General features: G+C 40.4%; 1 protein-coding gene and 1 long non-coding RNA gene across 4 annotated transcripts in view; one reads left to right on the top strand and one right to left on the bottom strand.

The window, feature by feature from the left end:
• The window catches only part of shdb (Src homology 2 domain containing transforming protein D, b), a 31661-nt gene extending 7782 nt beyond the window's left edge, over positions 1 to 23879 (bottom strand). The window contains exons 1-5 of one of the 3 annotated variants that reach the window (XM_036586959.1): positions 23663 to 23879; positions 21678 to 22298; positions 17433 to 17583; positions 8559 to 8759; positions 673 to 756 (exon numbers count right to left, since the gene is read on the bottom strand). In XM_036586959.1, the coding sequence (XP_036442852.1) occupies positions 673 to 756; positions 8559 to 8759; positions 17433 to 17583; positions 21678 to 22016 (775 nt within the window). In that variant the 5' untranslated portion in view covers positions 22017 to 22298; positions 23663 to 23879. Of the gene's footprint in view, positions 1 to 672; positions 757 to 8558; positions 8760 to 17432; positions 17584 to 21668; positions 22299 to 23662 lie in introns of all 3 variants that reach the window. The other 2 variants (XM_036586961.1, XM_036586960.1) reach the window with 2 other exon arrangements.
• Positions 17384 to 18518, top strand: LOC118819250. The gene is made up of 2 exons (XR_005008142.1): positions 17384 to 17604; positions 18435 to 18518. It is a non-coding gene; the product is annotated as an uncharacterized LOC118819250 (long non-coding RNA).
• Positions 23880 to 27016: the final 3137 nt, after the last annotated feature.

Raw genomic sequence — 27016 nt, forward strand, 5'->3', positions numbered from 1 at the left:
GTGTTTTTTCCAAAAACCAGCGCTGAAATGTACAGAACAAACTAAAATTTGGATTGAAATTCTCAGGGATGTTGAAAATAAACCTCAGCCAATCGGATGTCTGGATCCTTTGGAAGCAGCACTGACATATTTGCTTCAGTCAGGAACACAACATTTGTTTTTTCTTCCTCTTCCACTTCAATAACTGCTACAGCCCATCTGCTGTAACGACACTCACTATTGCTTCACTGCTGTAAGCTGAATGAGAGATCATATCTAAAGTTGTTCATAGTTGTGAGATCAAACTGGGCTGTTTTTGCAGCTTAGTTCGCACGGATGGACCATATGGACTGGGGAGTGAACAAAACTATTTGGAACACTAACAATATTTACACAGTACTTATTAATTAAAAGCTGCGAAATATTTTCTATAATATGGGCCCTTTAAGACGTCTTGACTAAATCCATATTGTTTTTGTGGGTTTAAGCAGGAGGCATAGCAGCACAGGGAGTTTACTACAGGGACAGTGTAGAAGCATAGTGGAGAAGTGACCTGAAGCAGGGAGAAAGGGGGATTCAGGAGTCTTTAACTGCAGGAGTCATGCTGTGATTGTGACTCAGCAAGCGAGACATTTGCAGGACATAGAGAGGGGGCAGCAGGGGTCAGAGATCAGCAGGGGTCACAGGGGTCACCTTGCTCGCCCAGAGAGGGCTCCTCCTCTAGCTGGCCCACTGGAGGGGGCCAGGGCAACTCTGCCAGCTCCTTCAAATCTGACCCTGAACAGGTCACCACCCCGAAAAAGAGTACAGATGGCAGGAGGGAGAGGGAGAGAGAGAGAGAGAGAGAGAGAGAGAGAGAGGGAGAGAGAGAGAGAGAGAGAGAGAGAGAGAGAGAGAGAGAGAGAGAGACACACACACACACACACACACACATCAGAATTAAAGAGGAGAGAGATAGACAGAGGTGAATTTTAGCACTAATCGGACCTGAAAATTCGGTCCGAATCCGAAAATAGCCCAAAAACTTTCTGCCTGAGACCAACCTGTCTGGACCAAACCCTACCAGAGGGTGGGAAAAAAAAAAAAATTCTCAACCCAACCTGACCCACATCACGATCAAGTTTTGAGTCCATAACTGCCCTGAGGACAAGAAAATTATACCAGAACCTGACACAATAGTGCCAATTATCACGTATTGACAGAGATTGAACAAGCTTTTCCCACTTGCAGTGCTACAGCCTGATTCTTGTACAAAGGTTAGCAGCAATTTTCCTACGTGAATCATGTAAAGATGGACAGCAATAGCAAGAAAACCAAGGTGGCACCAAGAAGGCGAGAATGAATAGCTCCTTAAGGAGGATGAGGACATATCCGAGCAGGTGGGCAAGGAAAAATGCTAAACTTAACTTACTAACCTGGGTTATTCTTCATCATGTAATTCCTGGTCTGAAACCAAGTCCCACTCCAGCCATGGTGAGGACCCAAACGTGAAATCTAAACTCCCTGTGAGCCCGACACATATCCGGAAAAATTACTGAACCCAACCAAATCAAACATGAGCAGTCAGGTGCTGTCTGGTTCAGATATTTTAAGCACTAGGGTGAATGGAGACATAATGAGAGAGGTGGTAAAAAAGAAAAACAGAAAGCTGGTGATCCTTGGTGACAATCACCAGCATCAGCAGGTACACAAGATATAATAACGAAATCAGAAATAAAATGCAGCATGTGCACCAACTTATTACCATCTCAATCCTGCACTGCTCATTACACAGACACAGCATCAGTGCATCATTGTAATGCACACAGTCACATCTCACACTCAAACAGGATTACATGAAGAGATGGCCAAGGGGGAGGTGTGCATGTGACAGCTTTATAAGAGACCACCAGCCATGACGCCCTCATTCCTTCTTTCTAAAGGAGTGCTTGAACAGGAGAAAGGAACAGACAGCCTCATACATCTCCTGCTTGTCTGTTTAATTATTGAAGCCCTGGACCAGCAGACGCACACAGCACTTTCACTCTGGTCTGGGTGCATTATTGATGTCTGGTGTCACACAATGGCCTCATGTGGACAAGCAGAGCAGGCTGGATCAGAGAGTGACCCCGCCAATGTGCCTAACACATACACACACCTGCAGCTTCAGCGACGACAGCCTAAAACCACTAATACAACTCAAGTCAATTTTTATTTGAGCATTTAACATTAATTGTCATCTTTCTAGCGCGATCAAACATTCATTTCCATGTTCCATGTTGCTACTGCCTTTGTAAGTTTATAATGATTTAACCACAGGTCTCCAGCAAGCACTGTCCAGCGTGGTCTGATATTGCTTCAACATATTGCTTCTTACATGATAATTTAACCCATTTATAGTCATTTTTGTTTATTTATATTATGTGAAATTATCTTACTGCACTGGCAGATATGTTTATTTCCCCTAAGTGCAGTAAAATAAGTTCACCTGATATCACTTATTTGTTCACAAATAGGGTAAATACTCTTGTAATGTTATTACAATCTCATAATGAGAACTACTATTTTACACAAATGAAAGACCTTTATGTGCCAAGATATCATTTTGATCTACTACCTGTTTATTCTTAAGCTCTTTAAAAAAAAGCTCAGTATTTAGAGATGAGTGGTCTGTCTTGTAGACTCTCTGAACTGTCACTGTGCGTAAACACGGTATAAATGAGGGCAGTAGTTGTATACTGAGGTTGCTAAGCAGCCACGTTGTCCTCTTCCTGCTCCAATCCACATCAACACCTTCCAGCCTCTCCACACACACACACTCCTCACCTGCCAGCTCCTGTAACACTGACAAAGGGCAGCACATCAGCCTGAGTTAACTACTGACCTGAAACCCAGAGAGAGAGAGAGAGCGAGAGAGAGAGAGAGAGAGAGAGAGAGAGAGAGAGAGAGAGAGAGAGAGAGAGAGAGAGACAAAGAGAGACACAAAGAGAGACAGAGAGAGACACAAAGAGAGACAGAGAGAGACACAAAGAGAGACACAAAGAGAGAGAGAGAGAGAGAGAGAGAAAAAAAAATAGAGAGAGGGAAGGCAGGAGGGAGGGAAGAGAGGGGGAGAGAAAGAGAGAGATAGAGAGAGCAGGAGAGTAAGAGAGAGACACAAAGAGAGACAGAAAGAGACGGAAATGTAGAGGAAAGGAGAGAGGGAGAGAGAGAGAGAGGGGGAAGGAGGGGGAGAGGGGGAAAGAGAGAGGGGGTGAGAGAAAGAGAGAAAGAAATAGAGAGAGAGGGAAGAGAGGGGGAGAGCGAGAGAGAGAGAGAGAGGGAGGAAAAAACAGAGAAAGCGAGAGAGAGAGGAAAAAACAGAGAAAGCGAGAGAGAGAGAGAGAGAGAGAGAGAGAGAGAGAGAGAGAGAGGGAGGGAAGGAGGGAGAGAAGAGAGAGTGAGATATATATAGAGAGGGAGGGTGAGAGGGACATAGATGAAGAGACAAAGAGAAAGAGAGAGATAAATAGATATAGGTGAATATACAAATATGAGATGCACACAGATATACAGATAGACAGACAGAGATGCACACAGATATACAGATAGACAGACAGAGATGCACATAGATAGATAGATAGATAGATAGATGTGCTGTCTTTCCTCTCTCAGTCTCTAGCACAAAGACAAACTCGGAGAATAGCACTTCTGCTAATTCACATACACACTCACCCACACACAGATGCAGAGGTCGTCTCTGAGCTCCAGTAAAACACATATAGACAGATAACCTGTAGAGGTGTCACTGTGCATTACTGAACAAAGGGACAAACGTCTCTCAGCAGGAGAATCAAACAGGCTGAGCGCTATTCAGAGATGTGATGATTGGGTTAGTATAGTCATCAAAGAGACAGCACTGCTTTTTCCATTTAGTTTTTCATTCCAATATAAGAAGATAAACTGCCGTCCAGGACGATCTTCATATTGGACACAATGCATCTACTGGTAAAATGTAAATACACACCACCATAGCAATTAGCAGCTAGACTGTAGAGAAGCGCAGAGAAAACCACTGTGTAAAAGCATTTAAAAACACAGGCAAGAATTAATGCAGCCTTCACATCCTATCAGAAAAACACAGCTACAGACTTCCTGCTCTTATTCCATTACAGGCCATCTTTTTTAATCAGTTTCATCTCGACTGTTTATCCCCCGAAAAACATTTATCCTCTCCCGCTTTCTCCTCCCAAGTGAAACATTAGTCCTCCTTCACCTCCCCGTCACTCGTCTCTCTCCCCTGTGTACTCGCAAAAGATGGAAATGCACAAGACATGTCTTTTCATTACTGTCAGAGGGAGAGGGAGAGAGAGCGAGAGAGAGAGAGAGAGGGAGAGAGAGAAATAAATCAACAGTGGAGCTAGTCTACTTTCCCATGGGCTTTCTTCTAGCAGCCTGACAATCCAGCACATACTAAGATCACTTTATTTCACTCACAGCAACACACACACGCCCTTAAAAGACTTTCAGGCCAGACTACATTTTTCAGGCATGGAGAAAAAAGTGATTCAAGAGAAGTTAGGAATAGCAATTCAATATCTTTATAGTTTACAAATATATCACTGCTGTCGGAACAAATCATCGTATTTCCAAAATGATAACGTTACAGGAGAAGGAAAAAACCTTCTAAGCCAAAGGAACCAGACTTTTTTCTTTTCTTTTGCTCCGTTCATCGTGAAACTTACACATGATACAAATTTTCACATCGTGAAAAATACATGTTTTATTGATTTTCTAAGTGAAAATAAGTTACACATCCTCTACAGAGAACACGCTTCTGCACATTTTAATACACGATTACTGTTTATTTACTGAATTTAACATATTGAAAAAAAAATAATTGTCAAAATATTTTAAAACATAAAAGGTGACCCGTGCAAAAGTAATGGCACATTTTATATTTTATTTTATTCCAATACATTTTTGCACACTAAAATATGCAGATAAACGTCATTTTTAAATTAGTTTTCTGTAGAGGATGTGTTAACAATTTTTCACCCAGAAAATCAACAGAACGTCATTTGACTAGGGATGTTCAAACTTTTGCATACCACGGTACATAGCAAATGCATTTTTGATATCTCTCAAAGCTAAAACTGAAAATCAATATTGTTACGCAACTTCAAAAACAATACAGATGATATATCGTTCAGCGCTGATATATTGTGCCACTGCCCTCAGTGAAATGCATTAGGAGTGGGATATAGAATAGAGTGGGATATAGAATAGTAGAATAAAGAATATCCAGATTCAGAAGGGAAAGTGAGGACTGAGTCTGGATCTCCCACTGTCTTCTTCACACACTCTCTCTCCCTGTAATCAGCTCTGATGAGCATGTAGAAGGTGTGATGTGGAGGTGAAGAAAGAAGGGAGAGGTAGAGGAGGAGGAGGGGTGATGATGAAGAGTGAGGGTGTGTGAAGGTGGGGGGAGTTAGGAGATGAATCTGCTCCCCTCAGCACCCTGCAGTGGTTTATCACACAAAGTGTGTCAGCCCTGCAGAGAGAGAGAGAGGATGAGGGTGAGAGAGAGAGAGAGAGATGCATTGGTAGAGAAACAGAAAGACAGTACAGACACGTACAGATGCACAGAGATAGACACCCAGAAAAAGAGAGTGGCATATAGACACAAAGAGCACGAGTTTCACTCCAAAATGCTGTGTAATGTTGTACATGTGTGTGTATAGTGTGTATTTGGATATAGTGAGTTTTTGAAAAGATAATATAGAACGGAAAACATTTTTATTTCCCTAATAAAAGTGGTACAAATCATAACACTGCACCGATATTTACTGTATATGTAAAGCTCAAAGCAAACAACATGTATCCTAAAAAAATATTCAAAGTGGTCTATAACGCATTTTGGGACAAAAACCTTCAAACACATAAATGGACAGAGATAGACGATAGTGATAAAATAGTAGATAGCAGAACAAGCAACAGACAGACAGACAGATAGACAGACAGACTGCATGACGATATTGAAATCAAACTGATGTTAGCTGATAATGGTTTTTTAAAACTTTGTGTTCCGAGGCCGAATGGAATTCGCGCCCTGTTGTAGGATGTAATGCCATTGTGGGCGGAATATGCTCCACCCCCTGAGCCCGCGTGATCCCGCAGCCTCATTATGTCGAAATAATGTCTTTTATGTAACAGGGCACTTCAGTTATACTGTATATATAATAACGGTAGCAGCACTGTTTCATCATTACACCCCTATATTATTACACACAGAGATGTATGACTAATTTTAGCTGACTAATGTTTGATAACACATTTTATCATTTGGAAAAAAAAAATTTCCACCCCTAATTTCACTCAAAATCACGCATTGATAGGCATCAGACAGATGTTTAGATGTGACGGACATTAGATGAAGTATTTATTGTACTCCGGAAGAGCAGAACGCTTAGGTGATGCTGGACTGCTGTGCTAAAAAAGGCTCCATTTTATTTATTTACTGTCTGTTACCATAGAGAAATACATTTTATAAATGTTTATGTATGGGCAGATATGTACATGAAAAATATCGGAGATCGACATCGAGCCCTGATTCCCTTATCGGTGCATCCCTAACAACAGACAGACAGATAGACAGACAGACAGACAGAGAGACAGACAGAGAGAGAGACAGAGAGAGAGACAGAGAAAGAGACAGAGAAAGAGACAGACAATACGACAAAAAAAAAAAGAGACAGAAAGACAGAAACACAGAGACTGATGTCACTTTATGTCTCAACTACATACAAAGTGACACTTCAGATTATACACACAAATCTCTCTCTCTCACACACACACACACACACACACACACACACACTCACAAGTACACATGGCAAACACTCACTTCTTTGTCTCAGTTTTACACACACAAAATCTCTCTCTCCCACAGTCATAGTCATTAATTCTCCTCCATCAGTCTCTCAGTGTGTATGTGTTATGAAGGGGGGGGATTCAGGAGCATCTCTGAACCCTTCAGCTCTCCCTCTATCTCTCTCTCCCTTCCTCTATTCCTCTCTCCCTCCCTCTATCCATCACTCCAGCAGTGTCACAGCAGATATGCAGCACTGGAAGTTCTTGTCAGCATCTAAAGCAGCCTAATGCAACATGCTGAAATACATTATAGCCCTCCTCTGTAGTCAGCATTACACCAATAAAACATCAATCACTCCAAATGCTAATTTCGGTGGATTCGGAGCAGGAACACAGACAAACACAGTAAAGCCCTAAAGGGCACATGCTCTGTGCAGCCATTCAAAGCCCCGGCCCCAGTGCGAACACTTGATTAGGAGCGAGTGAGGCTGTAAATTAGCAGAAGTGCCTGTGACTCTTCTGTAAACATGAGCATCTCTCACTCACTCAATTTATCAATCTCGCTCCATCCCTACCTGCATCTCCCTGGAAATATTACGGCTTGAGTGCTTCATGGCTGCTGGAGCACTGATGAGAAGGGGCTGTGTTGGAGACAGATTTGAGAGAGAGAGAGTTCACCACAGCACTGTCTCCCTTCTGCAGAGCCACAACCACAAACTAAATGTAATATCAAAATTATTAATATTTGGTGCCTTTATTACAGCTTCCATTAATTTTGGGAGACTTACTTTCATTTTTGCAAAGAAATCTATGGGGATATTTTTCCACACCTTAAAGGCTTTCGAAGTTGCATTTTCTGCTTGTCATAATCCAAGAAAATGCCAAGCACATTCAGTGATGTTGAGATCTGGACACTGGGGTGGACAGTACATTGTACATTGCAGCTTCTTTGTTTGACTTGCAAATGTTCTTCTTTTTTCTCCATTTCCTTTTCTCAGTAAGGGCTTCTTGACAGCTACACATCCTTTTACACCCATAGTGCTGAGTTGCCTTCTCACAGCGGAAGGATGGACAGAAACACCTGTGGATTTTTCAGATCTGAAACAAGAGCGGAGCTTGATTTTCTCCTCTCTCTCAAAGATGAAAGCGTTAAGTGCTGTTTATGTGATGGGTACAGTTTTGGTGGTCTACCAGATCTTTCATGGCTGTCAGAGAGAAAATGGGACTCCCATCTTTTTCTACATTTTTAAATTACAGTTGGAAAAGCTTGTTGCTTCCCCACTTATTCTTCTTTGACTCTTCCCTCCTTATGCAAGTGGACCAGCTCAAATCTAATCTTCTTAGAAATATCTCAAAGGTAGACAGCTGAAGATATATACACTTATATAAGTTATATTCATTTGCTAATTTATTTTGCCCCCTTGCCTTAATTAATTCTACTGTCGGGCCACTATAATGCTTCCACAAACCATCCAATCAAATCAACCCAAAACATGTGTAACACAGTATTTAGCTAAAAGCTAGTGTTTTTAGCTACAGCTAGTGCCACTTCAAGAAGGTCAAGAAATACAAATGGCCTCTACAACAGAGAGCCGTTTGAGATTAACTGCAGGCTGACACATACACTCCATATACACTACCCGCGTGTAGAAGCCACAGTTTCATAGCATAATGCACTGTATCGGGAGTTCATTAGGATTCAGCCATCGTGTTTCACTGCACAGAAAGAAAACAACTGCTCCTCTTACCTGCAAAAGCCTTTGAGATGTGGTCCTTCTTCCACTCCCAGGGCTGATCGTACTCGTCCGCTGGCCTCTCGTCATCCTGCGGCAGTCTGCCCTCTCTGCCCTCTTCAGCCGGCTCTGTGGGCCCCAGGCCCTGCTCCTCATATGGAGTGTCGTACAGCTGCACCTCCCCTCTGCCCCGGCCTCCAGCTCGCCTCTGCAGCTCTGAGAGAACACATTTATCACATACAACATCACTGATGTATCATATAATGTACTGTTTTCAATCTAGTACTCAGAGTTTATGAGACAGTCCACATATTTTCTCTAGTCCAGCTTTTAACACACCTAAACCAAGCTATTAAGAACACTCTAGATCTGGTATAGGTGTACTGTAAGCTAGGTTAGGGCAAGAATATGGACTGTGTGGAGTGCCCTACTTTGAGAAATACTGATATAGAACATACTGGTACTATGGCTGCACAACATAGCGTTTGTTAAATGTTATTGTAACACTGGTTATATTCATATAAAGCTGAAATATGCAGGCTTTTTAAACACTTTTTCTTTTATTGAGACCATTTTTGTTCAGTATGTTCACAGCAATCTCAGAGGGTCGCTCTACAGATGTTTTGATTAATCAAGGCATTCATGTTGTTCAACAAATGTACATACTTTCAGTCAGAGCAATGATAGCAGTCTTTACGTCATGCCACGTTAACAGTTTTGGAGTGGGCAATAAGGATGACATTGTTATTGTGATCAATTTTGCCAAAGTATCTATAGTGATGCACCATTATTTTTTATCTACATGTCTGCCAATGCTGCTATGTAAATACTTATAAAATGTAGAAACTGGGACTAGATCCATCTGGATTAGCATTACAGAGAAATGCGTTTATTTCTGCAGTACAATGATTACAAACGCAGTGAAATGAATAAATACAGACAGTTTAGCACAGTAGCTGTGCAGCTGTTCAAGAGTTCAATAAATATGTCATCAAATACTGTTTCGAATTATCAGTCGTATCCAAACATCCGTCTGATGCCAATACTTTCTTCCTCATTAACACCCAACGTGACACTGGTTAGCTGTAACATACTGGCTCATCTGAAGAGGCAGCCGTTATTAATTATCCAACAAAAAAAAAAAAAACTACCAACATCCCTTGCCTGTCTTTGAGTAATAAAAGGTTCCTCTTCATGCCGATTCATTTCCCTAAGTTATTTTTGGGTAAAGTCTTTCAGCCCTTATTTTTCGTTCCCCGCAGTAAACCTGTTCATTAACTATTACAGATACTCGAAAATTAGTCAGAAGGTACATCCCTACACTCAGGTATATTTTGTCCCATTTAAACAAATTCAAACAAGAAAAATATTTCATATTGTTATAAATAACTAATGTGAAACTTCACGTTTTGTGGTCATCTCCACAATTTAAACCAACTTAAACAAAGTAGCCATTGTTTATCCTATTGCATCATCCTGGTAACGATATTTTGAGAAATCTATAGATTCAAATAACCTTTAAATCTTAATGTTAATGAGTTTTAGTGACAGTGCTCATCCTACATTTGTTTAAGGCCTAGAGAAAACACTGCTTTGTCTGTTCCATACTATGCAGTTCTAACTGGTGCTGTATTATGCAGTAAGTATTGGTAGAACTTCACCCCTTAAATTATTCAGTTATCACTCCAAAGACTTCTCATTTAGTAAGTACTATAAACTATTAGGTAACTACTTTGAAACTGAAGTGTAAGCGATGCAGTTATAAGACTGAGCAATTAACCGTTAATTAACCTACATATGGGCCCTTAAGGTTAAAGAGGTTAAGAAGCTAAGGCTTCCTCCTGCAGTGGCCACAGTTTCAGGGAACAGGACTGGATTCTACATTGGTGTTAAAAAAAAAAGAAAAAAAAAAAAGAAAAAAAAATACAGCATGTGTCCTCAGCTGCAGGGCAAGCAGTAGCATTTATTCATTAGAATGGATGGAGACAGGTTGCAAGGAGAAAAACAAGACATAACGTGAAATCGATATGTTTCCTGCATCGCCCAGCTGGGCTCCCTCGCCGGGCGACATTAATTATGAAAATGTGTGCTGAGGAGTGGCGGGGCACAAATTTGAAGGGGAGACAAATTGTGTTTGCACAGCTTGGCAGAGGCTCAAGATTTCATATGGAGAGGCTTAACAAAACCCTTGTGATGGAAAGATGGAGAGATGGGGAGATGGAGAGATGGAAAGAAGGAGACAGAGAGACAGACAGGGAGAGATGGGGGGAAGGAGATTGGGAGACACACAGGCTTCAACGCTGATCTTGAGTTTTAATGTCTCATCTCAAGCAGCAGCCATTTTCTTGTCATTTTCTATTTCCATTCTGCTCAACAGCTGGGAGCCAGTCATCAAAAGCAAAAAAAAAAATGCTTTTCAGCACAGGTGAGGTGTGATATGGATGCATTACACCAGTACAAAAAAACACTTCACATTTAACTGCAAGAAAATTCACAGCAAGAGAACATGAAAGCTTTTTGTTCTGACCTCTAGTTGTCTTTCTGCGGGGGCCGTTTGATACAGCAATACACTCATCACACAGATACAAAGAGATAGTCTGAGAGTAACAGAACACAACATGACTTATCACAGCACAGTGTCTCTTAGGCAATATGACAACAGTGGGCCTGCAAAAAAATGAATGTGAATTAATCGGCCTCTAAGTGTGACTAACTAACAGTAAAAATGTTTATCAATGTTCTGATTGAATAAAATAGAAAAATTGTGCTTTAAGTCTGCACATAAGCTTGAGCTACAGTAGGTAATAAAACAGTGGCTTAAAGTCAATGATATAGTACTAAATATGTATATAAAACATTAAAAGCTCTTTAGTCTGCAGCTTCATAACCATGTTAACATGCTAACTGCGTGAATTCATATCCAAGATGAGCGAATGGCATTTTTCATGTGAAAACTATGTTTACAGACTGAGGTGTGTTTTATGCTAATGAACCAGTTGTGCGCAGTTGCCTAGGTAATTATGAAACACTGCGAAAAGCGAGCTGCCAGATTTTTAATAGTTTTTTAAAGTAGCTGTTAAATACTTCTAATTAACAGAAACTGAAACGGCTTAGAACATTCCACTGACTAACCATAGTAACGTTAGCTTGTTCTGACAAATCATCTTCAGTGGGTAGTTTAGTTTGTCAGAACACCAGCATGGAGGGAAAGCTACCAATTACTCAACATTGTGCTGCATTGAAAACAATTGTTGACCATTTTTTTTTGCTAACATTATTAGGTAAAATTGTTGTTTCACACAACTTTTCCATGGACAACATGTCATTATCATGATAGATCATTTTTCTTCAATATCTCCTCAATTTTGGTCACCTGCTATCCAGGTCTCCCCTCATAACACAATGCTACCACTCTTGGAGGATGAAGACTAGTGCTTCCTCAGAGCCACACAAAAGCACCACCAGTCTTTTCAAACTGCCAGGAAAGTAACATCACTGGACAGCTCAACATGCCTGGAGGAGAACACTAACTCAGATCAGCCTATAGCGGCTGGCATCATGATAAGTGATGGCAGAAGGAAGAGGATCCTCCTGCTTAAAGTGAGGCTAATTATGCTCTCTTTGACTCCTGGCCATGGATCACTATGGTATTGCAAGAGAAACTCGCTATCGGCCGAGGGGCCAACACTTGGACAACGGTCTTGTGAGGTCAGACGTGCATTTTGTTAAACTCGTGGTGCTCACTTGTGACAAAAAAAGCCAGTGCTAAAAAAAAGCCCCTCTAAAATCTGCCCCTAAATCTGTGCTCTTTTAATGTCCGGAAAATAAACACAAGCAAAACAAGCTAGCGACTATTGTTTAGCTAGTGTTAACTGATGAAATTGTTTGTTCCTTACAAGAGGTAAGGCTGAGAGGTGACATGATGATTAATTGTTTTTGGGGGCTTTTCAGCCATGCTTACTAGTGACTAGTGCTCCCTTTTTTATAAATTTATATTATATATATAAAATTAGTGTGTTTACATGCACTCAATAATCCAATCATAATCAGATTTCTGCAGTTATCCGATTATTCAAACGGTCTGGTAAGCAGTGCACTCTCATTTCTTAGATCGCAATAAGGTCTAGAAATCTGATAAAGAGAGAAGGATTTTAGCTCAGTAATCAGATTTCTCAGTGCATGTAAATTCTTACTCTGAGATGGCAGCAAAACACTTTTGGAGCTACGCTGTAACCAAACACATTCTTGAAAAAATGAGGGGTTTAAATATTCTTCATCTTCTAGATGATGTATATTCCTATTTTTGAGTGGTGTGATGTTTTTTTTAAAAAAAAGCTGTGGCATGAAGTTTGAGTTTTACATTACGTTTACATCACATCTTATTCTGCGAGTTTATTGGCTGGTTACAAAGCAGAAATCCGATTACTGTCTGACCCGGAGTTTTCTGATTACTCAAGTGCATGTAAATGCGTTGATCAGATTACTGACAAAATCTGATTTTCTGCAGTTATCAGATTATTAAGTGTATGTAAACACACTCAATCTTTCTCCATTTTTGCCATGTTTGACTTTTTATTTTTTTTGCATAATCTGAAAACTCAAGCTACCATTTTCATTGTGTTAAATTTCATGATGAACAGACCAAGAAAAGTGGAATGAAACTACTTGGGGAAAAAAATCTTGTTACATTTACTTTTGTCATAACTTTAGAAAGTTTCTCCTCCTCCTGTAAAGTTACCACTTTGGAGATATGATGTTTTCTTCCAACAGCAACAGTATATATAAATTTCATTTTAAAATACTGTGCTCATGGTTTTACACCTCATCCTTGCTGGTGCATGCTGTCTGGTCCAACTTGTTTACAAACTTTGGACAAGCAAAATATTGTGATACACATCACATATTGAAAACTGTCCAAGTACGTTATATTCAATGTTATATTTATGCCACGTCGCCCACCCTTAGCGTCTCTGCCAACTGCATTTCTAGTTACAAGCCTGCAGTCGAAACACCTCGAGATTTGAAATTTTTGACAGAGAAGATAAATGACCATGGTGAGCGCTGGTGAGAGAGTGAAAAAAGGCCAGACGAAGAAGAAATACGAAGGCCCCGCAAACAGGGGCAAGGCAAACTTTAACCTTCAAATGTCTCTCTTGTGGTGGGCTCCCTAGCTGTCTCCATAGCGACAGCTGAGGCCCCAGGGGGACGGACCCCGAGGTGAGGGGGAGGGGGGTGGCGGCATGTTGATGTTAAGAGCCTCCGACAGGAGAGAAGGAGCTGAGAGATTCCACTCTACCTCAGCGCTGACACTTATTAGCAGATAAGGAGGACACACAGAGATGGAATCAAAGTGCAGACGTTAACTGGTGAGAAAGGGCTTTGGGTGAGAGTGACGATCCACACAACAGGGCAGGATTAGGTGTCTGCACAAAACATGCAAATATCCAGTGAATATTCAAAACTCTATTATGGGACTCTTGACAAAGCTTCTTCCACTGCATGAAACCGTCCTTTAAAGCAGGGGTGTCGAACTCAGCTAGTAAAAGGGCCATATTAAAAAATCTAATCAAATCTGTGGGCCAGAGAAAAAAAAATGTTTTCCTTTCATTTTTAATTAATCTTGTGCTGTAACCCGAACTGGCTATTGTTTATTCAAAATATGCAAAAAATTCAATAGTAAAATACAGACACTTGTAGTAGACCTTGAAATATTACATGTTAACTTGAATTACTGAAAATTGAAATGTCCCCAGGAGCTCAGTCTTTTAAACCTACCTGTTTACTTGAACTAGATACCTGGCATCCTTTCTTTGCTGCAAGTTCATTAAGACGTGGGCTCAATTTCTGAGCTGCTGAGCTGACGTTAAGTGTTTGTTAGTTGAACTGCAGCTGAAATGCATTTTGATGATATGACTGTGTGAAATTGTGCAGAATTGTGTAGAATTGAGGTGAAACTGCTGTCCCATAGACTGTTGTTGGGTTAGGACAGTAAGAGCATATATTACGTTGCAGTGCATGCTGGGGACTGTAGTGCAGCACCTTGTGAAGCAGGCTAATATTAATAGAAAATTAAAATAGTTTGGCGGGCTGGACAGGATTGTGTGGCGGGCCTGATCTGGCCCGTGGGCCTTGTGTTTGACATATGGGCTTTAAAGGGAACCCTCACTGTTAAGACATGTAAGCCTCAATACGGTTGTACACGGCCAGCACTGTTGGAATATGTTGCATAAACCAAGCAATACTTTATTTATTATTGAAAATTGACAACATTCCTCTAATTTCTGTTGCGGCATCAAATGGTCACACTCTCTCTTGTCCACTGATCAAGGAACAGCGAGCTAAACATGTAATTTAACTCAAATGCATCACTCTGCCCTCCCAACTTGAGCTAGTGAGGCATTACCAAAGAGAAAAACTTTTGGATTGTCTTATTTTCCGTAGGACTGACTGCAGTGCAACTATATATCTATATAACAATACTATTAGAGGGATTTTGCCAGTTTGTCATGCTTTATAATAAATGAAATACTTCCATTTGGACTATACATCATTTTAACAGAACTGGACAAGTAAACTATTTTTACAGCATACTTCTAACATTTAGGGTTCTCTTTAAAGTGATGGTCAATCACTGAAGAGATGCTTGGTGTGCAAAGTTTGCTTCTTTAGTTTGGAATGGAGCCACAAAGCTAATGTAGCTAAAAAGTAATAGCAGCTTAGGACAACCATTTAGCATTACAGATGCCGAAAATCACTATTTTGCTTCAAACCAAGTGGAGTTGTTGTGTAATCTCACATAGACTTTCTTCTGTAGTTTCTGGCACTGTTATCTATAAAAACGGACAAAAACATCACACAGCTAAAACAGTAGTAATCCTCTCGATGCCTAAATTTTGTCTATATCTCAGGTTTTTATTTTCTGACAAATTACTGCTTTAAATATAACAAATCAGAGAGCTAGACAGGTTCATTTCAATCGCTCAGGCTCAGTACCAGATAGCTACTTTGAAGCCATCAATAAAAGAGACTTCTTAAAGTTAAAGGTAAAAGACAACAGAATAATTGTTTTTTTTCATTATCTTTGACCCTACCAACTAGAGGTGAGCATAAATATATGACCATATTGTATTGCTATCAGGCTAATTATTGTTAATGTAATGAACCATATCCTTTTATGAGCATGTCATGGATATCATCAGTACATAAAGAATACTGAACAGCTACCTGCTTTATCAATAAGAGCGCATAATTTGGCCTGTTTAATCAGATTTAGTGCCGTACACTAAGTGAAACAATGTGTAAAATCATTGTATCCTATAATATACTATATGATATAGTTTTTAATGGCAGTTTTTAAATGTCTCACCACTGGTGACCAGAACGGACCCTGAAATGCACTCCAATCAGAAAGAAAACAATCCACTGGGACGATTTGAGTAATAAATGGAGCATATCAATTAGATTAGGGATCAAATTAACCCAGCCTGGTATTTTTAGCTAGCTTCAGACAGGAGGTCCCTGGGTATATGGCTTTTGTTTAGACATAGGAGGATGAAGAGCAATGCTGCATCTAATGCGACACTTCGACAAAGGCTTTTAACAGAGAACTTCTCTTGACTGCAGAGCAAACACCACACACACACACACACACACACACACACACACACACACACACACACACACACACTCTCTCTCTCTGAGCAAACCCCCTGGAGGCATGGCAGAACACCCAACAATGAATGAACAGATCTCCAAACAAGTGTGAAAGACTGGCTTTAAGACACTGAAGGAAGACAGTTCACTCCACACTAAAGAACATTAAAATCACATGACTTCTAAACTTGAGACTGAGCCCCCCCTAACCCCCTCAGTGAAACTGAAAAAACAAATGAACATCCTGCTGAACTCAAACCAGTTTCACTCACAAATGACAGGAAGAACAATTACAATGAATAAAGGCACCCATTCATTCATTGTAACTAGGATAAGCAGACAGAGATTATCATAATTATAATAATACGTAGCAATTATGCCTTTGCATCATAAACTCATCACATCTTGGCCTTATCACTACACGTGAGCCTTGTTTCACACATACTTCTGCATGACATGACCAGACACTGTCACTACTTGCAAGAAAGTTCCACAGTCATCCATTCTCAAAATGCATAAACAGTCAAGTCAGTTTCATTACTTTACTTGATAAGCAGTCACTTGTAAAAAAATCCAGTCGCATTTGTTTTCCAATGGCAGTTTTCTGACTTGCGACATCATTTCAAGCCTTAAGATCAACCAGAAAAATGTGTAATTTAATGCATTATAAAAAGGACAATGAATTGTATGTTTGTCATGTTTTGATGGTTTGTTAAGTTTTGTGTCACTCTCATTTGTTTTCACTGCATCTGGCTAGGAAAAGCAGGCTTGACACCTATTCTCTAGATGCTGTTCTATTCTAGGACCTGTCTAGGATGCATTGCTGCGCTGTTCAAACACTCTAACCTGTTAATATGGGTGGCGAAATGAAAAACAAGATGTTCTTCATCACTCACATGACACAGAAGTCGTATGTATGAAACAAGCCTAAAAGGAAGAGCATCCATAGTTGTAAAACAGAGTGTTCAGCTCTAATCCTGCAGAGCCTTAGTCCATCACAGTTTGCTGATTTCCATGCACAAACACACCTGTTTCAACACAGCAGTTTCCCAGTTTAGTAGGTGTATTTGAGCATGGAAATCACCAAACTGTGCTGGACTGCTGCCCTCATGACTCGGGAATTGGACACCCCTGTTTATCAACAGCGACATGTGACATGCTCCAGCAAACAGACACTGAGAGGGAATTCAAACTGCAAGGCAGTGGAAAGGAAGGCTGATGAAACACTAGACTGACCAGTGATTACTCTCTGAGCTTCATAAGGTTCCATGTAGCCATTGTTCTCTGGGGTCGAAGGAGCCTGGCGGTTTTCTGGCTGCAGATCCTGGCGAGCGTCGAAGGGGTCTGAGTAGTCTGTGTCGCCAATCGCTGGGGCTGAGGGGACCACCTAAAGTCATGCGAGACAATGGTGAGATTTCTTAGTGAGCTACAAAGGAGCAAATGCTTAAAATCTGAACAGACATTCACAGCTTGTGTTGGGAAAGAGGTAAATTCACTGATCATGCTGAGTCTTCAATGTTACCAAAACCATTTGGACCCCAGCGAAAGCCATAGTATACAGTACAGTTGAAAGCCAATCTATATTACAGTATAGATTGTATGTAGTGCTGGGGGGTATTGGGGAAGCAAGAAAATAAAAAAAAATAAATAAATAAATAAAAAAAAAAAACACACACCAGCATAAGGGGCAACCATGAATTTTTAGACCCAATTGCAATTTCATTACAGCCATATCACCAGATGGCCATGTTGGACAATTTTTATAGCCAAAGCTTTTTTTTGGTTTTTAAAGAAACAAATACATCAACAAAAAACCAAAGACAATATCGTAGTTTATTTGCTGTTTACCAGAGGCTTGCACTTCAATCTAAATTAACAAATGGCACATGCACAGCTGGGCACGCACACACACACACACACACACACACACACATAATTCAACTACAGTGTTCATATGATACGTTTACATCACAGTGTGATTTAAATACATAAACATATGAACTGCGTGTTAAGAGAAAATATCAGCCAATTGCCATTCTAGATGATTCTTGTCTGTTCATTTCTCAGATATCAGTTTGTATCTCCTTATACAACAGCTTTATTGTTTTTAGATGAGTGGCACTAGGCCTGTGGTGTTAACACAGGCTTCTTATTTGCAAAACATTTTGGAAAATAACCGTGTAAACACTAAACTATATCCGGTGTCGCTGTCATTCTAACTATACATTTTTCTCCTAGTAATTCTGAGACTGTTCCTGGCACTTAAGTAGAAGTGGGAGCAAACGCAGGGACAGCGTGTGAATTGAAACGTAATCTTTGTGGTGAAAAAAAAAAATAATCTGGTGACAGAGAATGGAACTGCAAATGTCTCACAGACTTTCCAGTCAGAGGCTGCTTAGCCTAGCCTGGTGCCTTCTTCTCTGAAGCCATCTCACCTGAGGCTGTTTTAAATGGCCTGTTTCTGTGGATTCTTCTGTGATCTGAGGATGTCCTTAAACATGCACCATAACACAGAGGTGGCTTTTTGTACAGGCATGAGATCTGCCTGCAGCAACAGCCACATTTATGGAACAATCTCTTCTGTGTTGGGTACAATAAATTCATGTAAGATATTCATGTAAAATTTATCATCCAGTATGATTAAAAGTTCAATTACATGTGGGAATACTAGTGTCGTTCAATGGTTTGTATCAAATAAATCAATAAACGAACAAAAAGTTCTTAAACCAGCAGTAAATGAGTTTTATCATCACTCAGTGGTCACAGGCCCATAAAGCATCTCTGGCTTGTAATCACGGCTTCTAACTCACTCATATTTAGCAGGCTTAAAATTCTCCACAAGAGGGTGCCACTGATGCTATGTAAGATCAGGGCTTCACATCAGTTGACATACTCACATGCCTCAATCGGAATAGACTAGTCTGATTGAGGCCGTTCAGAAGACAATTTCTATCTAACTGAACGAGGTGGGTAATCACATAAATAATCAGTTAAATAGAAGAATACTAGCCATGTAATCGGATACCCGTGTTTACATTCCCATTCAGAAAGTTTAAGTACGTTCTGCGCATGTGCCGCTGCGTCATAACAGAAGTTTATAACCTTCAACATGGCAGGAGCAGAAACTGGTCTGCAGAGGAGACGACGTTTATGCTTTAGACTTAAAAATACAACACACAATAACAAGCTGTTCAGATAAGCATATGAACAAATGAATGAAGTGGCTTTACACAAACTATAAAGCAATTTAAAAATGCCACCTGAAAACTCAGGTAACTCATTGCTGCTCATCTCATTCTGACTGGACTCGTGTGATGCTTGTTGTCACGGTAACGTCTACACAAAGTGATACTCTACATTTTGATACGGATTACTTGTAGTGTGCATGTAAACGGAGATTTTCATCAGACTGTTGAGTAGAGTGCGCATATAAACACCTCAATCTTAATCTATAATTGGAATGAATTCAGTCGGATTGGGGAAAATCTCTGCACGTTAACATGGCCAATGACACATTGTGTCCTTGTTTCTGAAGAAGGTCAAGCAACATATTCATACATTCATTGCACTCTGCTAATAAATGGCCTTTGAGAGAGTCCCCATTCTGGCTCATGGGGCAGAAGGCCTCCAGTGGAAAGTGTTGATGAGAGTGTTAGAGGAGCATTTGTCTTTCAGCACAGGCACAGAGAGTGTCCGCCGTCAGCTGGCACCCTGACAACTACAAAGGCAGCCATATGGTCTCCCAAATGAGCGCACTGAGCCACAGGTTCAATGCCAGCGCTCAGAAAGCCATCCCACAACCACAACGTGCAACAATCTTCCACTGTCATGAAATAGGAAAATGTCATTTGGTTTATTTTAAGCAAATTATTCCACTTAAAATTGAGTCAGGGATGGCCCTGTCCAGTCCTTTTCACTGGGAATTATAAGAAAAGGGTTAACAGATGTGTGAAACATTAAGCATTTATATAAACTGATGAGACCACACAGTACATTTAAGACCTAATGCACTGAAGGAGCTTTGTTAGAGCACAAATCAAATAGATGGCATCACATTTGACCGCACCACCGACCACACTTTGCCCCAAGCCAAGCTAATCAGCTCACTCATCATGGGCAGTGATTAGTGTGTGCAGTGAATCAATATGTCCATTTAAAGCACCTGCAGCCAGACCATCTCTCACAGCACAGATGTGCTAGTGTGCATGCCTATTGTGCCTGTACCTTGTGTCTGATCAGAGGAAAAACAATGGAGACCTTTTAGGCTCTTGCGAGTACTCACAATGGGACCCCTCTGCATGCTTAAGCAAACTCAATCTATTATTCATGTGCCCCAGCCCACCGTACATCAGAGGGCTCCGACACCTCTGTCTCAGTTCAAAAGGGTCAAAATCCATGCAGGGATTACAAATGGATTAGCTTACATCAAGCATTGCTGAGCATTGTAATTCAACCCTTTCGAATGTTTCTTACTTCAGTTTCAGGCAGACGAAGCCATCTAACTCACGACCTACAGACCATGTTAAAGTGTGTATGTTACAGTGGCTCATATGGGGTCGGAAATAAGACAATATGATACTGGTTTTGCAATAAAATACATCACAATATGCTTTTTGGAGCACATTGTGAATTCTTGAGAAGCACTGAACAACTGCATGTTCTGTTAAAAGATATTTAGATGCAGCATAGCTGTATAAGGATCTGGGGGAGATCACGAGTGCGAATCATGTCAAGTCCAAAAGAGTGTAACTGGTCATGTTTAAAGAGGCACTCTGGCCAAAATAAAACATGTAACCCTTGCTATATCCATTGTGAACATAACTACTCGCCTCATACAGTAATAGAAAATCACACGTGATTTTCCAGTTAAAAGACTAGAAAACTCCCTTCTGTAGTCTCTTGAAGGTGGGAGAAACCTTTGAACTGCTTTGAGGTGGATTTTTGGGGGTCGGCTGTCTGCCGCATGTTTTTCCCCCCCACTAGCTGTCTAATGCAGAAGGAAGGCAGACAGTATCTGTAGTATATATAGTAAAAAAATGGATATAGTAAGGCATAATACAAAAGAAACTGTTATAGTGTCTGTACCAGCTTACAAAATAAAATACTGTGATAATTGTGAAAATGTGATCATCTTGAAAAGTATCATTATTTTTTTCACTATATTGCCACCCCTAGCACAGTCACTGCTCATACTCTCAATTAATTTTTTTTTTATTTACAACTCTGAAAATGAAATCCATGTTTCAGTTGGTATAGTGTAGTGGGTAACACCTCTGCCTTCTATGCTGTAGACTGGGTTCAATTCCCTGCCTGGGCAAGCAACCTACACTATACCAATAAGAGTCCTTGGGCAAGACTCCTAACACTAACTTCACCTACCTACGTAAAATGATCAAACTGTAAGTCGCTCTGTACAAGAGCGTCTGCCAAATGCCATGAATGTAAACGTAAATGTAAATATTCCCAACTTACTCCACTTACTGGCTCTGTTGGGTCCTCCAAGGACACGGAGCTTAGAAGAATCTTGGTCCGGCCCAGATCTTGCGAGTCCACCTTGATGAGCCGATGTTTAGGAGACACCACTTTCACATCCAAAGCACTGTTCTTCAACATAGAGCCGATTCCCGCAAGCGGGCTCTCAGCTGACCCACTATCATTCCTGCTTTTGTTTTCATAGTCTTCATATGGGTCCTCAAAGTCCAAGCTTTTTTGCACACGGTAAGCCTTGAGTATCTCACTCTCTGTGTAGTCTGGCTTCGGTGGCTGAGGGGGCATTCGCTTGCTTCCAAAACTCAAATAGTCTTTAAGCCACTTCGCCATTGTGGCCAGACTGGAAACAAATATATACTCCAAACCAAGCACAAATCAGAAAAAATGAAAAACAGTTGTTTTAGCCGAGTCACAATCAAATGCAGACAGTCAAGTCAAAACTCGAACCTATGTAAAACAACCAGGCCTGATGGTAGTTTGAAAATGAAATTCATTTTTCAGTCCAGATGCACGGCCAGTGAAGAACGTAATCCGTGGGAAATGCTTGGCTGGGCTCACATGTGGACCATGTGCGTCTACCACTGAAGAGTCACGTCACCTATTCACCACCTACTGTAACAGTGCGAAAAAATGTATTAAGAATATAATTCATTATACATGAATATATAAAACACACTATAGTAATATTGCAGAACTTCTATAGGACCTTTATTTGAACTTTCATATGTTTTATATGTTGAAATATGAGTTCTTTTTTGTTTCAATGCATTCACCCTTGGAAAATAAGTATTGTGATATCATGTGGCGTGAAAATGTCTTGATGTTCTGTTGTATGTTAGATTTTTGTCATGTCGCCCACCCTTACTATACAGCTCTGCAGTTCTTATTACCCAGAGGAAAAACTGCCTTTTCTTAAGATTGTCTCAAAGAAATCAAGCAGATCTCAATACTATTTAGTATTAGTATTAACGACTAACAAGAAAAGAGGAGATGAACATATGCAAGTAATTCTGGTGATGAATGAGAAAAGCACAAATTCTCCTTCTACACTGACAGACCGCTGAAAGAGTTCTGTGCTATAGAATAGAGCTACATAAGAGAACGATGAGATCTTAGGCTTTTCTTATGGAGATATTATTTAGCTTTGGAGATATTATTTAGCTAAGACTAGGGTGAGATGGATGAGTCAAACACAAGAGTTCATCCATATGTGTGACAATATTTTGATCAATGTGAGAAGATCTGAGGCTTATTTCTCAGGAACCAAACTTCAGAAACAGGAAAAAATGAGAAAATGGTTTGAGTCTCACTGATCACAGACAGGACTTAACCATGTCTAGGAGAAGTCCATGAGATTACGAGGAGATCTCTTTCTGAGTATTTCTTCCCACTGTTTATTGGATAGGCTAAAAAGGGAGAAAAGTGATCAAATCCCATCTCCTCACCACAAAACTCATTACAGCTGGAGAGTGTGGAGAATCGAGATTCACTCATTTCAAAGCTTACCTGGCAAAACAGTACCTGAAACAGTAGTAACTGAAATGGGGGCGTGTAAACAGGTGAAGCCGAGCTAATAGTCAATTGTTCGTGAAGTGTGGTCTTGTTAACTGTAAGAAATGTGAGAATATCATGGTTCACTGTGTGACAATAAGTGCTTCAACTGAACCGAACCGAACTGAGAGGAAGTGTAAACAGTGTTGACTTCAATGCTAACAGAACCCAAAACCAAGCCACTCGAACCGAGAACTTCGTAACACAGTTGTTTTGCTGAGAAGTGTGGATGGACTAACCCAGTCATGACTGGACTTCACCTCCTCAGCACTTAATATCCTCAAAATCCAACCCACAGTGCACAAAACACGACTCCCTCACCGTTTTACACGCTTATCACTAAACCGTATCGGCGACAATGGCTGTGAGAGTGACAGTAAAAGCACTAAAGCCTGCAGAAACGCAGTTAGACTTTTGTTACTCACTGTTTTCAGAGCAGCTCCGCTCGACTCAGTCTACATCTACATGGCAGTGGAAGTCCAGGAGTGAGTTTTCCAGCAGAAAAACACGACAAAACGCTGTTTCGAGGACAGATAAAGAGTCCGTTCTCCGCTGCTGAGGACCAGCAATCAGCAGCGTGAGAGCTGGGGGCTTCAGCTGCTCTGGAAGAAGAGCGAGTGAAGCTTTAACGAGCGAGTGGAGAGAGGGAGCATTTAAAGGGGAGGACATCCAGCGGTGGCCTCTTTTTTATTCAGCCGGCATTTATTACCGTGATAAGAAATGAGGGGAAAATGTAATTTGGCAGCCTCTGCTGAAGCCACGCTGAGCCTGTGCCACATAAATCTGCAGCTGGCACATCAAAATATGACGTGCCAGATGTGCCAGTGATCATATAATATGAAGATGTGCTTAAGAGATACATTTGTGTTAGTGTATCTACACAGATGGTTCTTTAATATAGGGAATGGTCTTATCTGGACCATGAGTTCTATTATAGAACCATTTCATGCTTAACTGTTCTTTGCACGGTGAAATGGTTCTTTAGATTGATGGAGAATGTGCTGTATATGGTTCTATAGATCTGTATAGCACCAAAAAGGGTTCTTCTATTGTCACAAGCTTGACATTGCAATAATAGCTCTTTTTTGGTGCTATATAGAAACATATACAGCACATTCTCCATCAGTCTGAAAAACCATTTCACCATGCAAAGAATCATTTAAGCATGAAATATACAGATCTCTATACGGATCTCACGGTTCTAAGTAGAGCCATTGCCTTTACAAAAGAAACCCTGAAGAGCCATCTTTTGTATAAGTGTGTAGGGTCTTATGGGCCCGGTGCACACCCACCCCACCCCACCCCCCATCTGAAAATGACATTCAGTGCATAAAAATATCACAGTTCTCTTGTTCACTTCCTATTTTATATCTCAAACAAGATGATGCTTTTAAGACTTGCCACTAGCTTCTAACATTAGCCCCTTAAAATCTTTAAAGGGAAACTCCACTGATTTTTCAAAATTTCTGCATAATTAAATGGTTAACACGTAAACAGAGTAATTCAGATTGATTTGGTATAAAATGCTTCATTCCTGATAACCTTACCGAGTCAGAATTGTTCATAGTGGTGGTGATAGGAACCAGACGTCCAATGTGTTTAATGCCTCTAGAAGCTACACACAGAAAGTTATCACATGTAATGGTTGTGAATACCCAGCCTGATGTCTGAGACATGTTTTGTGGTAATGTTTTGGCCTAAAACATACTATGATCAATTTATTTTTAATTCATTCATAGTGGAGGAATACATGAAAGATGTTCTAAGGCAAAATAGTCCCTAAAAAAACTTTTTTTCAGCTTTACCACTATTTTACCATCATTAATATTACATACAAAAACTCAGAAGACATGTGCAGGCCCACTGGTTGTTTTGAATTGTAAATAAAATGTCAATATTTGTGTTGTAATCATTGGAACCCCTGGTTCCTATCACCACCACTGTGAAGAAATCTGAGTCAGTAAGTTTCTCTACAAATGAACTACTTCACATCAAATCACTGTAGATGGCTTTGTTTAAATCTCAACCACTGAATTATGCAGACCTTTTAAAAAAATGGTGGAATTTCCCTTTAAGCCAGTGGCAGACTAATTTTTTTCACTATGCGGTATCATTATTAGGAATTAGCTTAAAGGGATACTCTTGCCAGTACATCTCATCCTACAGCTGTACTGCTGTAGTCTCAAGAGTGAGAGTTTCTGGTTTTACAGTTAGGAAAACCCCCTTCTGATGATGTGTATTGAAGGTGGATGAAGGTTTAGAAGACTACAAGTGCTTTGGGGTAGACTTGGGTTTGGGCTGTTTGAGTCTTTTTAACTAGCTGGCTGAACTGACAACCAGTTGAGGTTAGTGCTATGTCACTAATGTTGTCCAGCACCGCAGATGTACTAACCTTATTCTAGATTAGTGGCGAGCAGTCTGGATTTGTTGATTGCTATAGGAATTCCCTGTAGTTGGATGATGTATTTGCATAATGCATGCTAGGTATTGTAATGAGAGGACACTGACGGACGGAAAACACGCTGGGGTGCAGTGCTGGACTACACAATACCTTATAACAAAGCTGAAATGCCGAAATGGCCCTTTAAATTACCACTTTGTGCTGCATTTCTGGCCCAGTTGTTCACTCATAGATCTAATACCTAAATCTATATGTCTGCCCACAGCAAATGTGGAAGTGTAAGTGATTAATATTAATTGCCCTATTAATATTAATTGTTAATTGAAGATTGAAGGTGTTTGCAACACATTTCTGTCATGTTGGCCGTGAATATCTGGTACAACACTTGTTGAATTGAGTGTTTACTTCAAGAGATACTCATTTACTCATAGATGCTTTTATGCATTTATGCCTTCTGTCCAGCGACGACACAAGAATCCAACACAGTTTCAGACATGAGGATGGTATTAGAAGGAATTTTCTGTGAAAGCTACCAAATAAAGTGCTTTAACATGTGTACACATTTTTAAAAAGGTTATTACATACAGAAATAGATTATTAATCAACATGTGGGCTCATGAGTACATTTAAAAACTCGTCATGACAGAGACGACCATTTTTTTGTTTTCACTGAATAATTCTTGATTGGCTGATGTTACTTGAAAGTCAACTGAAGTCACTGAAGTGCCTGATAATACAGACTGTTAAGGGGCTGTAAACACCATTTTTACGAGAGCCATGATCTCACTTTTTCTCCACAGGCAGATGGAGGGAGGAAGATGAGGTCATAGCAGAGGCCCCCCCCCTCCATCACCACATCATGCCCTCACTTCTCTAAATTACCCCTTACAGACGGGGACGTGTGAGCCGGGAAGAAGGAGCCTCGAGGGACAAAGGAGAGAGCAGGAGAGGCAAGAATGGAGAGGCAAATTACCCTCTTGTAGATGAGAAAAGCAATGCAATCAGCAGGCGCACTGACGCTCTACAGGAGGTTTAGTCCAGTCATCTTTTGTCCTCAAGCAGCCCAGGCAGTGCAATCAAGCTTGATTATGTTTCACTCATTTGTTTTTTTATTTATACATGTAGCATTGACCAACAGACTATTCTTTAATAGCTAAAACTGCAAGCATTCTAACAAGTGCACTCTAAAAACGGTTCTTCAAGGGTTCTATAGTAAAGACAATGATTCTATATAGAACCATGAACACTTTCATGCTAAAATGATTCTTTGCATGGTGACATCCTTCTTTAGATTGATGGAGAAATGTGTTGTATATGTTTCTATATAGAACCTTTTTGAAAATGGTTCTATAAAGCACTAAAAAGGGTTTTTTCTATT

The sequence above is a fragment of the Colossoma macropomum genome, unplaced genomic scaffold (genome assembly GCF_904425465.1).
Source record: "Colossoma macropomum unplaced genomic scaffold, Colossoma_macropomum, whole genome shotgun sequence".
In the NCBI taxonomy this organism is placed as follows: Eukaryota; Metazoa; Chordata; class Actinopteri; order Characiformes; family Serrasalmidae; genus Colossoma; species Colossoma macropomum.